The sequence below is a fragment of the Augochlora pura genome, chromosome 8 (genome assembly GCF_028453695.1).
Source record: "Augochlora pura isolate Apur16 chromosome 8, APUR_v2.2.1, whole genome shotgun sequence".
In the NCBI taxonomy this organism is placed as follows: domain Eukaryota; kingdom Metazoa; phylum Arthropoda; class Insecta; order Hymenoptera; family Halictidae; genus Augochlora; species Augochlora pura.
In genome coordinates this window covers 10,880,904-10,897,082 of record NC_135779.1, presented here as the reverse complement: position 1 = coordinate 10,897,082, position 16,179 = coordinate 10,880,904, and the positions used below count along the sequence as shown (strand labels likewise).

At 48.3% G+C, this 16,179-nt stretch overlaps 1 protein-coding gene across 1 annotated transcript in view; it reads right to left on the bottom strand.

The window, feature by feature from the left end:
* Positions 1 to 15,392, bottom strand: part of LOC144474029 (protein gustavus-like) — a 151,202-nt gene extending 135,810 nt beyond the window's left edge. Inside the window, exon 1 of the mRNA XM_078188463.1 lies at positions 14,974 to 15,392. Coding sequence (XP_078044589.1) covers positions 14,974 to 15,392 — 419 coding nt within the window. The remainder of the gene's footprint in view (positions 1 to 14,973) is intronic.
* Positions 15,393 to 16,179: the final 787 nt, after the last annotated feature.

Genomic DNA, 16,179 nt, shown 5'->3' with positions numbered 1-16,179 from the left:
TACAAATAATTCGGGATCCCCGGACGGCTGAAATTCGGTCGCTCGCCCGTCTCCCCGGAATGCCGCTCTTCGTCGCGTCTATCATTGAGAAATCGAAACCCGTGGCGATGCGAGGATCGGTTTACGATTTTCTGGCGGACACTCGGCCGTGTTTAGACTTCACTTTTCGCAAATTTCTAGCAATAAAATATCTCCGACACACATTTACGAGCTTCGTACGAGAATGACACGAACTATTTTTAAGGAATACGTGTGGTGAATATGTTGTCAAGAATAGACGATGTTAGTGGGTTTACGAATCAAACGTGTGATATGACATTCGGATAAATTGAAGATGAATGTATTAATCCGTGGCATCCGGAAACATTTTAATTCTAAGTTCGAAATAGTTTCTCCTAATATCCGTTTCCTGTGATTTATAATTAACCCAGTCAACAAATTAGCAAGTCAACTTTTTAAATATAAAACAATTTTGGTGATTCAGAAATTATTTTGAAACGTGATGAAACCATTTTTAGAGGTGCTTTTAAGTTACCTCTCGAGCGCAGAAGGTTAAAAGTGCCCCAAGAAACTGTAAAGATCATGCCGTAAAAGAGTGGCCTCGATGACCGATCGGTGTACCTAAAGGTCATCGGCGTATAATAGAAATTATGAACGGACAATGAAGATGAATGGTAGTAAGAAGAGGGATGACCGGAGCTTACCTGAATTTTACCTGCTACATCGACAGCGATCCGAATCGGATTTATTTGGTCAAGGCGAAAAGGAAACATCGGCGTTCAGAAGGACAGCTTAATTTCTCGAGACGCGCGACGAGTCCTTCGAGTTTCGAAGAGGATCGGTAATGCCGGCGACGTAATGGCTCGCGACGTGGATCCCGCCGTTCACAGATTTGAATGATAATCGGACGGCCGCGATTGATTTATGAATACAGGAATGGCCGGTGCTTGCTAGACGAGATTAATCTTCATTACACGACATTATCCCGTCTGGCTGCGCCGGCTCGAAGGGGCCCCAGAGTCCGCGTCGCGGTAGGTATGCTCGTCGATGACGAGGAACGCTGGCCGACCTTTCTCCGCTTTCGGTGAAACCTCCCACGCGGCGATATTTTTCCATTTTCAGCCGGGGCACGATTCCTCCTCGCTCTGCGACGGATTCGTACAAAGTTCCTCTCCCGTTCCCCTCCCCGGCTCTCTTTCTACTCTCACCCGCCTTCGTTTTCTGGGATCGAAGACCCAGCAATTTGCTTCTCGCCGTCAACCGAACCGTGAATTTCCCAGCTCGGCGAAACTAATTCCGCGCAACCGGCTCGATTCCGGGCTCGAATCTCGAGGCTTCCGCGCCGCGGCGAGCCGGGAATTCGACGGAAAATTCCCGGAGCTCGCGAATGAAGATCGTATCGAGTTTTCCTCGCTCCCGGACCGCCCGATGGTACACCCGGCACCTGTGCGCATCGCGTGTCTCGCGCGAAGAAAAGGCGCTCCGGGAAAAGAGAAGCGCGAGAGAGAGAGGACGACTCTCGAGGAAAGAGAAAAAGAGAGGGAGGGGAGGGGGGGTTGGTTGGCTGGCTCGATTCGCCGGGAAAAGGAGAGGCCGGAGATTTGAATTTTAAAGCCCCGAGACGTGCTTTTTATGGGCCAACTTTGCCGAGCTCTCGAGGATTTTTATTCCACCAAGTGTCATAATAATGGTGGAAGAGCCGCTCTCGCTCGATAATGAAACCCTGCTGATGCACGCGCGCGCGCGCGCCTCCACCCCTTGCCGCACACCCTCGCACCACAAACGGACTATTACATCTGTAGAGATCGATATACGAGCCCCCGTGAATGAACGACGACCAGCCTTTTCCGACTGCGACTCGCGCGTATCGCGATCCGGTCCCGAACGGTGAACACTTTGATTTTCCCATAATGCGAAGATAGTGGAGGATTTGAGCTTTTACGAATATTAATATTTAATTCATAGAAGATTACAAGAACAGAGCAATAAGAATCGTAACCTCTTGTCCTACTGTAACGAGTCAGCCTCGTCGCGAAGATTCTACAATATAATAGTAATAAACTGTTACCTATAAATGTTATGTCCTTTTCGGTTGGAATTGAATTCTATTCTCTTGTGATCAATATTTAATCTTTTGCTACTAAATTTAAATCTTCGTTATAAATACCAATACACAATAAATTATAGTTTCATTTTCTACGAAGAAATTATTGCGCTTGAAAACCTTCTAATCATTGCAATTGCAACGAGAATGGCACGGCCAGGGATTATCTAAAGATACAATGAATTTAACAGACAGACTTCCATCTGTGATCTTTTCGTTCCCTAATTATAATAACCGTCTTTCAGCTGTCTCGTTTCGATCGTTCAGACCTGAATAGTCCCACGAAATCGCAAACAATCGTCCATTCGAAGCGATCTCGTTCTTCCATTGCCTAAGAGCATCAATACGGCCAAATCCCTCATCTCACAATAAGTACACAACAGATGGTCAAATTATTGAAGCTAGACACCTCGATGCTACCAGAAATAGCGTGCTCGAAGATCTGCACGAAGAGAATCTACCACCGAACGACGAATTACGAGTTCGCTTCGCTGCTGGGACTTTGTGTGCTCGAGCACGGCATAGGAAGCGAATGCTAGTCAGCCTTCTGGCCGCGCGCGATATGATCGCAAAGTATGGGATTTGGGTAGCTCGTTAGCTGTCCGAAAAACCGCGGTAAGGTAAACGAGCTATTCCTATTCACCGGTAGAAGCGGCGCGACGTAATCTACGATCGGCGGGGTCGACAAACCGTGGCAAACGGTGGCGAACGTTGGCGAATGCTGGCGAACGGTGGCGAGCCGAGTAACGAGCTCGCATCTTCGGCAGCCGCGGAGACAACGATCTGTCTTGGAAAGTTCTTTTCCGCCAGGCGGACATTATTCGAAAGCGGTGTTCGGGCACCGTCATCCTTGGCAGAGGCTCCCCCGGCGATCGAGACGGTACGTGCGTCTCCTTCGAGGTTTCTCTTCTGCTGTTCTGCCTAGCCGGGGTCCGGCGCGCATGCCGAAGTCGTCCCAGATCCATGCTGCCCTTCGACCTCCACCTACAGCTGATCCACGCGGCCGAGTCACGAGTCGCGAGATTCGTGGCAGATATCGTCTGCGTTCCGAGACCAACGCGAATCGGAAAGGGGACCAACTCGAAGCCGACGGGGAAACGCGCGTGGCATCCATCTTGCCCCCTATTGCTGACGAGACAGCCGGTGTCGGAACGACAAGGGCCGATTCAGCGTCTCCAAAACTGACGAGGAGTAATTCCGTGGCCGAACACGGGAGATTCGGCAGTGATATCCGGAGATAAGCGGTTCGGAGCGCTTAAATAATTCATACGACATCGCAGACGCGCGTCGGTCGCTCGCCCGCGGCCGGAGGCGACGCTCGCCAGCCAGCCAGCCAGCCAGCCAGCAGCGGAATAGAAGCAAATGCCTTTAACTGGCCCGTATAACGAAGTTATTGACCGAGCTGACCTCGGGATTGCCGGTCATCCGTTTCATATTTCTTTCATGGCTGGCTTGGCCGTAGAAGCTGGCGCTGGCCGCTTGTGCTCCGGAAAAATCGAGCTCTCTCGCGGAAAGAGAGTTCCCCCTCGAGCGAAAGTTGCTTGCCTAGGAAAGGACGCCGAATTCTCGAGCGTCTCGATTTCGTGAAAAAAATGCCCCGATTCGGATCGAGGTCGAGCCGATCGCCCAGGCCCTTCGTGGCCGGTTTGCCCTTATCGAGTAATTACGGACGAGGCGAGGCCAGACGAGGTTGAGAAGGGGCAGGTACGATAAAGGTGACGTTGCACCTAACCGCGCGGCATCTGCCCTAGGAAGGTTAAACAGCTGGGCTGGAGGTAGGGCGAAGACCAAGCCCGAGAGCGAACGAGGCGGAGAAGAGGAGAGAAAGAGAAGGACCGATAGATAGAGAGGCGAGGAGGGAGAGGAGAATAAATAAAGACAGAGCGGAGAAGAGCGTAGGTCCTGATGGCTCGTAGCTCCGAGTGCGGATAGAGAGAGGAACAGCGGAGAACGAGGGACCGAGACCGACGCGAGCCGAGGGACAAAGACGGAGGAGAGTCGGCGAAGGGAGGCAAGGGAGGCCAGCCGAGGGCTGCGTGGAAAGGGGCGATAAAGGCATGGAAAAGGAGCCGGCAACGCCGCCCGGTCGATAGAAGAGTGAGAGGCGCGGCAACGTCGCGATCCGTCTGCTTTAATACAGGGATCCTCATTCGATGGATCCCCGAGCGCTGCCGGCGTTTGGCAACCGTCACGATTAACTGGACGAACGTGTAAGATGGGTCATGGGGGAGACAATTTTTTAATGAGTCACACGGAAATCTATGGGGGACAACGGACAGTACACGTCAAGTCGATCCATCACCCTGTTTGGAACTTGTAGGGTCATATGATGTCATCTGGTTAGAGAAACGTGCTTATTGTTGCTCATAAGCAAGCTGTGGGAGCATTATCAACGCGATGCAAGCCTTGCACTATGATTCTTTTCACAGCTGTGCAGATTCGAGATTGTCTACATTGATTGCAGTTTGCCAAATATCATCGGCAATAAAACGGAATTTCATTTCTGTTTAACACTCAACCTACCAAATGACAATATTCTGGTATACATTTCTTTCTAAAAATGTGAAAATCCAATTTATTTAAATCCTGTACGGTTTATACTGTTACAGTTGTTGCGATAATATACTTTATTCAATCGTTTCTCTTGAAATCGTGTTCATAACTTTTATAATTCTAAATTGTGTAACCAGTCATTTGATCGTGATTAGTTTCGTGTTAAAAGAAACGAGTAACTTCCATATTCGATAGATAACGTTCGGATTCTGAACGAGGGGTTATAGAAGAAGATATTAACCCGATCCTCGGACGTTGCCGCAGCATCCCCATTTCGCAGTTTGTTTCGTGATTTCATGTTTCAGCCATTTCGGTACGCGTTTCTCAATTTTGATAACAGAGGCAGCGAATAAATAGAGGGGATCGCGTTTCCTGGGAAAGGGACTGTGGTTTCCATGGTCGTGAGTGAGAACCTGCACCGTGTGCACAGTGTCGCGCAGGTTGCAGTCACCCGACACCAACGTAATTTTGACTAAAAATTACAGTTGCCGGTGCATCGTTATCTCGACTGTTTTTTCCTGCCGAACATCGTTCCTTTCGCGGCGGAGGCTATCGGGCGAACGATTTCACGCGTTTCGAGCATTTTCCCGGAACATCTGTTCGTTGTCGACCCTCGTGCGCCGCTCGTCCTCGCCCAGCGATAAAGCATTAATTTACCGGAAACCATCGGAACATCCTAGGTGCGGCTTTTTCTCCCTCCCTTTCTCCGGCCGGCCGTTCGAGCCGCGATAAATAAGAGAGGTAAGGCAGTGGCACGGGATAATCCTCGGTGAAAATCTCATTCGGCCGCGGATTTTTCGAGGCCGGCCAACGAGACGCGTCGACGGTAATTTATCGGAGGGCGGGTAAAACTATAATTGGAGCCGCGGGAGCGAAGGGAGAGCCCCGATCGTGATTCGCGAGCGTCTGCGGAGGAGGCCCGCTTCACCTACTGATCCGCTGCTCCGTTCCGCGCGACCGCCGCTTGCCGAGCACGCGACTAAATCACACGTGACGCAAATTGGCACCAGCCTTTTAATCCGCTCCGGCTACTCGCGGACGCGGTGAGATTTCGATTAATAAAGTAAATCTAATGTACGGAATGATCCGTTAACTGGACTCGAAGCAAAATTTTACGGTCGGATTAAAGTTATCAAAAACATGTCCTCGCAAAAGTTGTTCGGTACAGAAGGGGGCGGTAGACGGTATTAATAATATTCTTAGTACTCTTTCTAGTGGATGAAGTTGAATCAATATTTTTAAATGAGAGCCTGCATTTCCTCATCCATTTTATAGCAAGGTTTGTTAAAAAAAATACAAGGTTTCATTTAAAAATATTAATTTGACTTTACTATGTTCTCTAACGTCCACCGTCTACTTCTGTACCGAACAACTTTTCTAAGAACATGGTTTTAACAACCTTAATCCCTCGCTAAATATTCCACCGAGTCCAGTTAAACGGATCATCTTGTATGTATATAACATACATATGCGCATACGTAAGTACAAAATTTCGACGATCAGTTTCGGCCGATGACATCCAAGAAAACAATGTTTTGTTCACGGACGGAGTGCACGCGCACCCGCCACGATTTTGTTTTGTAATTTAATCCGGAGGCCGCGTGATTCGTCGACGACGAAAATTAACGCGCAAATAAATTCGTCGATGCGTGCCGCGAACGGTGTTCGCGCGCGCGCGCGCGCGACTGCACCCACGTAATATCGTAAACGCGAACGCGCCGCAGCGTCATAATGGCGCGAAGCCGCGCGGATATTTTTCCATCGGAAAACGGTGGCCGACCCCGCAATCGGGCGAATTCGAATTAATGAAGTCAAGTGCGTCCACCATTGATTACCGCATCGGAGCTTTTTGTCGTTGCGAATAATCGGACAAAACGGTGGGCCGACAATCAGGACCCGATTGCATACTTGGACGCGGTTCAAATCGGTGACGGGAGACTCCTCGTACTTCCTCTATCTATTTATAGTTTGTACTGGAAAAATTATCACGGATAACGTAATCCGTGGACTTTGGAATGGTGCAATTTCGTGTTAACATTTAGTCAACCGAAAGGGGAGATCTTCCACTTTTGCTTCAACAACGCGCGGCCCTCATTCTGCATAATATTCTTTGCTGTCATCGATCACTCTCGATCTGAAGATCTATGTAGTTCATTGAATTCTTTTTCTGTCTTTATAGAGCACAGAGGGTGACAGAATCGTTCAACATTTAATTTCTAAAAATTAATTTTTACGTTGATCGACATTATAATTTCTTAACTTTATTAACTCTTTGCACTCGAGTGGTAACTCCAAAACACCACTAAAATGATTCGATCAAGTTGCAAGATATTTTTTGTAACAACAAAGTTTAGATTTAAAAGATTGTTATGTAGTGAAACTGTCAGTATGAGTAACAAGAATAAATTTCGTAGGCATAAAAGTGCATTTTGTTACATAGAATGGAAATATTAGAAGCTCGAAGTTTTATGTCAGAATCACAGTTAAAATGGCGTCAAGTGCAAAGGGTTAAGATTTGCAAATGGTACCGATGTCGAACAAGTAATCGATAGCTACCCGATTGTAATCTAATCGAATAAAAGACTTGATTTCCATGGAATTTTTGAGGTTTCCGCGCGGTGATGAAAGCGTTAAAAAATGTCCACAGATTTCGGAAGGAAAAGATGCCAAAGGTGAGCGAGAGTGGCTCGGATATTTGCACAAGTCAGCCAACAACACTGCGACCGTATTTAGCCTAAGAATTGTTGAGCAATCGCCGTAAATAATGATTTCCTCGGGAAGACGGGATCACAGGGCGAGAACGGCAGGAGGAGACGTTCGCCGGAAACGCGTAATTCCAAATAAGTTCCGCAGGTGCACAAGACTGTGACGCGCAAAAACAGAAGCCTCGACGGCGCGAGCACACACGTGATAAGTGAAAACACGAAGCAACTTCTGCTCCGAACAGATGCCACGACGATAAACCCCGTATTTCGTTCCGCGTCTCGAAAAACCGTGCAGAACCAACATGATTTAGTTAATCCCCTTAGACACCTTCGAGCCTACAGGACTCTAACGTAATGCATTCCCCAAACCATTAATTGTTGAAGATTTACAGTACACTCCCATACCGAACCTGTTAAGCGGGGAATTAACTTTTGTTCAACTCGTTTCACAATGCCGCCTTTTTCTTTCGCAGGGGAGGTTATACATTTACTAACCGTGCTTAAATTAAAAGCCCGGCGACGCGCAGTGGCGAAAAATGGCCGAGTTTGTGTCGAAATTGTAGAGCTTTTTACAGAAATAAGATAGAGGGGCGATTTTTATATTGAATAAATTTAAAATGTTCTAAAATAAGAGAAAAATGTAGAGAATATCGCACGAACGATTTTCAACATTCAAAATTTATGTTAAATTTGATATTTTTCGATACGCCATCCGACTTTTCATCCGTGTTTGTTTTACACCGTGTTCTGTAGATTCTGTCACCGCAGATTAAAATCACGCAGCGAAATTTGTACAATTTCAAAATTGAAGAAAAAAAAAACAATTCTTTATTCTATGTAATTTTTATTGGTCCTGGAATATTTTAAGATTAATTAAACCCATTCAGCGTTGGGCAATATTGCTGCACTCATGCGAACAATACCTGATCAATTTTACGACTTTGCCAAGGTTTTGGAAAAGGTACATAAGAATTAAAGTAAGAATAATTGAAAAGAAGTATATTACGCAACAAAGATAAAATGAAGTAACGCCAATTGTATTTAAATATTTGTTGGAAAAAGTGCGAATGAAATAATATAAAACAGTATGAAAAAAGAACAATCAATTCTTATAAAAAAACAGCGTCTGTATCTAGAGTATCTTAAATCCATAAAAAAATATTTTCAATTTATTATATATATATATTTATATATTTTCATTTATAACGTTCTATAAATTCATTTTGAAATAGAGTTCTCTCGCGACGCGAACAGTTAGGCGCCATCGCATACGCAACGATACATCGTCGCTGGCACTTTTCGCAAGCGTTGCGTACGACGATATATCATCGATAGAATCATCTCTCTATCTCATTTCTAAGTTCTCCGATTTTGACACGAACTTGGTCATCTGTCCGCGCCATGCGGCGAGATTCGATTCGACCGTCGGGAAGCATCGCTGCCGAGAAAATGATTGACGGTCGTCCGGCAGAAGCGATGCTTCAACGGGTCGTCGCGCCTCGGTCCCGGGGGTAACGGTACGCGTAATCGAAAATCGCCTGGTGACGTCAGGAATACCTGCGATAAAACGTAACGAGTCGAGAGCCTTTCGCCGATCAATCCTCGACTGGCTCCGCGGGTCCGGCAAAAGGCCCTCGACGATCTCGGCGCGCCGCGACGCCGAGATCGGAACGCTGGGAGAGACCTCGGTGCTCGTCGCGTGCTGCGATCAGTCGCAGTTATTCAAAGTCAACGTCGATGCCGGCTTGAGGGAGAAGAAAAAAGACGGCGCAAACACCTGCGCGCGATTTATCGGGATCCCCGAGCGCGCGGCGCCGTTCTCACGGCGTTGAGATCATTTCTCGAACAGTTTACAAGCGATCGCGGTCGTGATCTACCGGCGAGCGGACGTGCCGCCGATTGTCCGCGAGGACAGACCGAGAAACCAGTCGCTGGAGCTGCCGATTCGACGGTACATAATTCGTCCTACGATGCTGACAAAAATGTTTGCAATATTTTCCTTCGGGAACAAATGTTATTTGCTTTTCTTCCAATTTCTTTCTTTTTCATTCTAATTTCTTTTCCTTCTGATCTTCTGTTTTATCCTTTTTGATAATAATGTTATTTGCATTGCATTTTCTTTGCATTAATTGCACGTCTCCCATAGAAACAATATATTTATTACTTTAATACGTTCAACCCGGCGTGTACCACCGGTGGTACACAGACATTGCATTTTATTTGTACATATATTTCACAATTCGTAAATAAAGTTTTATAAGTACTTTATAAGAATTTCACGCAACAATGTCTGACTTCAGACTCAAGCCACTGACAATAGAGAAAATAGCGAAACAAACACGCGCCGCCAAACGAATACACAACTGGTAATATCAAGCCCCCGACCGTACGGACTTCGAAAAAATGCGCCGGGTTGAACGTGTTAAAGTTCCGTTGATGGCTAGTAAATGTAGTCAACTTCAAAGAGGAAAATATGAATAATAAATGGTAGTCTGCTCGCTACCCACACATCTGCCCTACAAGAATACAATTTTTTAAATTTTACATTGTGAATCATCGACGACTAACACAGCCTTTAACCCGTTAATCGCCTGAGCGAACCTTCCTAAACCGTTAATAAAGTCTACTAGATTACCTGTATGAACTTGGTACGCATAGTTCGAAGCCATAGTACCGGTCCGACCGCGGCGAACCTATTCTAATGCGTGCACAACAGACCGCCGACATGGCGCGCGCAATTTCGTAGCCAACACGAAGGAAGTCGAATTTATTTAATTCCGTTAACTATGCCATCTTTGCTAATTTTTTACGTCGCTCCTATTTGCAGCCGGAGGCGAATTAAACCCGCCAGGGCACGCGGGCACAGCGGTTCCGTGCGGTTTCAAACGCGCCGATATCACCGTCGCGGCAAAGATCGCAGCAGCTAGATTCGAGCGGGGGTGGAGAGGTTGAATAATTAAAGGAAAAAATTCCTCGAGCGTCCGACGGCTCGCTCCCCAGCGTTTGAGCCTGTAATAAGGGTCGAGTCGTCGCGGCGCGACGAGACGCTGCGGTGGGACATTAAGACCCGGGAATCTCCGCTTTCATACGCGGCCGATATCGCGTTAGTTCTCCTCTGTCCCTTTTATTCACCGTTTATCCAGATAAAGCGTCGTTTGCTTTAAGAGGGCGATAACGAGCACGTAGGTACGTACGCGACGGTACGTAGCACGGACAGCCGGGGATCGATAACGCCTGCCGGCTTTCGTGAACGCTGCAATTTCAGTTGCGACGATAGCCGGCACCGACCCCTTTTTCTCTCGTGGCACACGAACGCGTCCCTGAAAAATTAGAATTTCCTGCACCACCAATTCCCCCCCGCCTCGCCTCGCCCCGCCCAGCTCCGACACCCGGCGCACCGTTGAAATTACACAGCGGTACACCGAGCCCTCGTGAATCCTCGCGACGGCCTCGGCTTCCTTAGATTCCGAGATAAAAATGTGTCTAATCGGGTCGGCTCACCGACACGATTCCTGCCCTCGAGATGAATAGAAAACTGAAGGACTCGAAACGAACGACGAACCTCTCCGAAGCCGCTGCGACCTCGGCCATCCTCTCCCGCAGGTCGTCCGCGAGGGTGAAGGCCAGCCGAAATGAAAGTGATCGCGCCGTCATCGTGCCGGCTACGCGTTGTCATGGGCAACCCGCGATTTCGACGCTGCGCGACGTCATTGTGATCTCGTATCACCACGGTTTCCTCTAGTAGACTTCTATAGATCACTAGACCCTCCCCTACTAGCAATAGATTTTGTGATAGTTGGGGAATCGGGAATGGATCCGTCGAAATCTGCTGTTCGAGCGAACTTATTTAATTAATTTGATGCAATTTTATTTATTCGTTGAGTAAACGGAGACTGTTTAACTTTCTTAAAGAAAGTGCAATAATAACGACGTCTGCGTTGAATTGTCTTCTATTAGATGATCTCTCTTCCCGAAGCATTAATTGAACCGTTTATTTAGAAGGTGATTTAGAAAGTCCATTTTGAAAATACGTCAAACCAGCTATTTTAATATTTACATTTCTACGTCACAATTAATTTTATTTCAGCAAAGTCTCTAGCACGTAACAATCCTTAGAAACACGAAAACTATTGTAGCAGCATGTTATCAGTTACCAATACTTTTAAATTTATTAAAATGCAAAATCCTTAAATATCTGGATTTTAATATGAACGTACTTAGGTCACTTTACAATAGCCGGCTCAATTTACAATTTAATGATACTTGTTTACATCTAGGTGTCGATTTCAATCGAAAAATCTCTCGCGCTGAGAAACATTTATAAAACAAGAACTGCGCGACGAGGCAAAAAAGAGCGATAAACGCGCTGCAGCACCGTATCTCGATTCTCTTAAATGACACGCTCGCGTTCTAGTTCGAATGCGAGCGTTTAAAAGATCTTGCGTGACCCGAAAAGAAAATTGCAGCATTGTGCGACGGTAGGAACAAGTCCTCCGTGTGGTGAATCATGTATCACCAGGGTTACGAAACAATGTAATTTTTCTTTTCATCGGCCGCCGAACGAATCGACCGAGAAACTCGACTATTATGCGTTCGGAGAAGAAAAGTCGAGGTATCGTCAGGTGCCTGCCGACACGCGGCGTTAATTGAATATTCGCTCGACGCGAGGCGACGCGACGCGAAGGAGACGCAGCGCGACGACGAGCGGCGACCGGCTTCGACTCGATACGAACAACAGTTAATACGTTTGATAAATTGCCGGGTCTACGAGCTACGTGGAAGGGCAGCCAGACCCGGGCCGACGCACGACGACGGCGTTCATTCATTTTTAACGAAGAAATAACGAGTCCGTCGACGAGTATCGGGACGGCCGCACGGCCTCTGCATTTTTCATCGCGCGGATGACGAGGAGTCGCGTTTGCGGGTTCGATTACAGGAGGGTGAATCACGGGGAGCTGCACGGTGGTACGAAACACCTATCTTCTTGGGCATCGCTGGCCAAAATTTACTGCCGCCATTTTGTACTGTGACTTCATTAAACCATTAGTAGACTGCAAATTTTATGCATTTGTGGCGAAACTGGGTAGCACCAACATTGACACAGTAGGAAGATTAAAAGAATTAAAAAATGTCAGTGTATTATTTTTAATCTATTAAAAGGATTAAAAAATGAATCAGATTGTTATTTAGTTTGTATTTCTTGCACGCAGGCAATACTTATTTTGTATAAAAATCCGCAAATAATTATTATAGGTTTATAAGTCTTCAAAATTTAATGCATATTATTAGAAATATTGTTGACAATGATATCCTACAAGAAATATCCCGATTTAATTCAAGGCATAGAATACCCAAATTAATTTTTTCAGTAAGAAGATTTGAAAAAGGAAATCGAATTCATGTATATAATGTATATATGTATATAATGTGTGTGCATTAGATTCATTTTATTTATCACAGCTATTAGCAGCCAATTTTTCGTCTCCTTAATTCTCTTCTGCTTCTTAAACTTCTTTGTGTTTAAAGTAAATTCTCTCCAATTGTCTGTCACCTTGTAAACAGGAATGGACAATATGGGATGATTTGGTCAATTGTCAAAAACAATTAAAACGAGCCACAAGGCTCGAATAATCGCATCTCCTATTCCTAAATTGTTCACGTTTGTTTACGAACTGAGAAAATATTGGAGAGAATTAACTGTATTTATTAAAGATTTATTGAAACTACTATACAAAATTTCGACAATTGGCCGATAATGTCCACAATGATAAAGTGTATCGTTGCACCGTGCGCCGATCGAAGAGACGGATTGTCCTCGATAGTCGCTCCCCGCGTAATCGACCGGGGTGGAACGCTCGGAAACTCGCAGGTTACTGGTCCTGCGGCTGTCCGACATCGTCGCGGTTGTAAAGTTGAAACGATCGGCAATAAGACCGGGAAATATACCAAGTTGGCGAGTCGGTATCCCGGGATTCGAGTTCTTTCGGCGGTTTTCTGCGAGCGCCGCGGGACGTAAAAACTTGAGAAGAAATCGCTGATAGCCCGGAGCTCCGGGAGCTTTTAAGCCGTACGTGCCAGCTCAGCTGCCGCAAACGGTTCGCACTGTTCGGTCAGCGGAATCCGGTCCCCATCGATTCCGCCGATTTTTCATAGCCGAGCGGATGATGCATAACTGAACTTTCCTCGCGAGAGCAGGCCGGATTCTGGTACCATCGTCGGGGATTATCTCCATTAAAATTCGTCGACTCCCGAAATGAGAAAACTATCTTCGTTGAAATGTTTTTAAAGTCACGTTCGAAGGAACTCGGCATAAACGAAGACACGAACGACGTCGAGTTCGAAACTGGCGGCAATAATGGTAAGCAGAAGCAAAAGCAGGAGTCGTTGACCACTGTGGACCGTCCAAGGTATAATATTCGGGGCCACGGAGTCCGGGAATGACGTTTCAAGTTTGCAAAGCGTATTCAGCAGCAGTTTGCGGGTCGGAGATCACGGAGACGATCCGGTCGGTTTAATATTCCGGTCTGATCGCGGCGCGAACGACTGTCGGGAGAGGATCACTCCACTTTTCAAGTCCGGTTCGAAAGGAACTGTTGCCCGCAGAGTTCAGTGCCCGTGGCAGCGGAGGATCATAACCGCGAGGGCGAAGAAATCTGTCGACAACAGCGAACAAGCGCGACAGGCGTCGTCAACGCGGTTTTTCCTCGTCCTGGTACGCGAGCGCTTTATTGTTGCACGAAACTTGAAGAAAAATGACCCAGTAACAATTACTGCTTCGTATCAAGCCCGAGTTCGGTTTATTTCGCGTTTCTTCAATCGCGATAAGACGTGGGACACGAACAACGTCGACGCGGCAATCGTCGCATCAATACTTTAGCCAGGTAAAGAATCGTGCGAGTCACGCGCGTAAGCGTCGCGATGTCGAAACCCAGTCTGTATAGTATGCTAATCGACAACTCGGCTCCGCCATTGTGCCAACACCTGTTCGGTTTCGAATTTCGCGCGGCGAGGTGACGACGAAATGTTTCTACTCCGCTGTCACCGGTGGACAAGGGTGTGCCAGCGTCGTGGGGTTTGGCAACGTGCTGGCGTCGCTCGCGAGAGGGTCCGAGGAAGGGTCTGTGAACGTGTCTGTGAACGGTGGTTCTCCCTCACAAGTATTTTGCATGCGAAGCGAGTCGAGTCTAACAAGTTGCACCGAGACAGTCGGAGAATCCTCGGTAGACCGAGCCCCGGCTGGCTGCGAAAACCGTAGAAACTAATTTTTGTTTGAAAAATCATCTCGAAACGAAAGCCTCGACCAATCTCATCCGACCACACTCCATCAGAACCGAACACTTTCGAGACGACCCGACACTTGCTCAAATTCCAAGAAGGACATCCTTGCCTAACAATAGAGACGATCACCGAAGGGTCGCAGAAGAGTGTCTGCGGAGGATGAAAGGAAATATTCAAAGTTCCTCGAACGTCGCAGCGGGCTGTAACGGGGACAATGAAATACCTGAGAGATGAGGCACCACGAGAGGGACTCGGGCGAAGGCGAGAGAGAATTTTGCCGGCGACAATGAACGGGGATGGTCGGGGTGGTCTCGGGAACTATTCGGCGCTCACCTTGTTTCCATACCAGGCACCACGGCGAGGTCCCCGCGCTGCAGACTACAGCCGTACGGCGAAGGAAACCTGGCGGAAGTGGTGAACGAGGCAGGGTGCCGTCGCTGGGTTCCCGATTGCTGGAAGTGTCGTCGACGCCGTTGGCGGTGGTGCTGGTAATGGTGGTGGTGCTGCCGGTGCTGATGGTGCTGAAGGGGTACTTGGACCCTGTGAACCGCGTTCGGCACGCGCCAGCAGAGAACATACGGGATCCCGAAGTCAGGCTTCAGCTGCACCAGTGGCAGCAACCGGTACTCGACCCCACGTGGATGAAGGGACACCGATCGGCAGTTATCCTCGCTCGACCCGTGCACGGACAGGAGACGACCCTCTCCGCGGAGGACGTTGTAGTCGCGCCAGCAAAGGTCACGGGGTAACATGTCACGAGGACATCCCTGCCAACCACGAACTACCGGCTCCCGATGCGTCTCGTCATCCCGCCGGCGCTCGAGAGACCCCGAACGCCCGAGACACCGGCGTCCCAGGAGCCAAGCTCGCTCGAGGCTGGACCCTCGGCGCGGCCGGCCTTTCCGGATCACTCGCGAACGATAACCGAGAGCGACGAGAAGAGCCCGCGAACTAACTGTTCCGGAGCCACTCGCGTTCGCTTGTTCTTATCGCAGGGTTCGGCGCGGGAGCAACAACCGAGAGATACCCTCGATGGCAATCTATCAACGAGAGAGAACCGCCACACACTCCCCGTTCTATTCAAGCAGTCCTCCTTCCTTCCGGCTCTGTCTGCGACACTCGGCGCTCGGATCAGGGAAGGACCGGGCCGGTCGGACGCGGATTCGCCTGCTCCGCGGCAGAGGAAGACCCCCGGCCGGCGTAAAACACCATAACGGCGGCCGCGAGCTCAGGAATTTCCGCGGATCCGGAGCCAGCTCGTAGACCCTCGCGACAGACACTCCCTGTTCGCGGTGCGCGACACTGCGACCTTAGGATCGACTTGCTCAGCCAGCGATGCCGAGTGGTGCCGAGCGGGCGAGAGCGAGCCAACCAACGAACCCAACGAACGAACGGACGTGGAACGAAAGCCGGGAGAGGAAGGAACGCACAGCCCCCGAGGAGGATCCGTGGCGCGGCGCGGCGCGGCTCGGCTCGACGCGCCACGAATTTCAAACTGGGCTGCGCGCGCGCACCTCGCGCCGCATCTGCTTCTCCGTG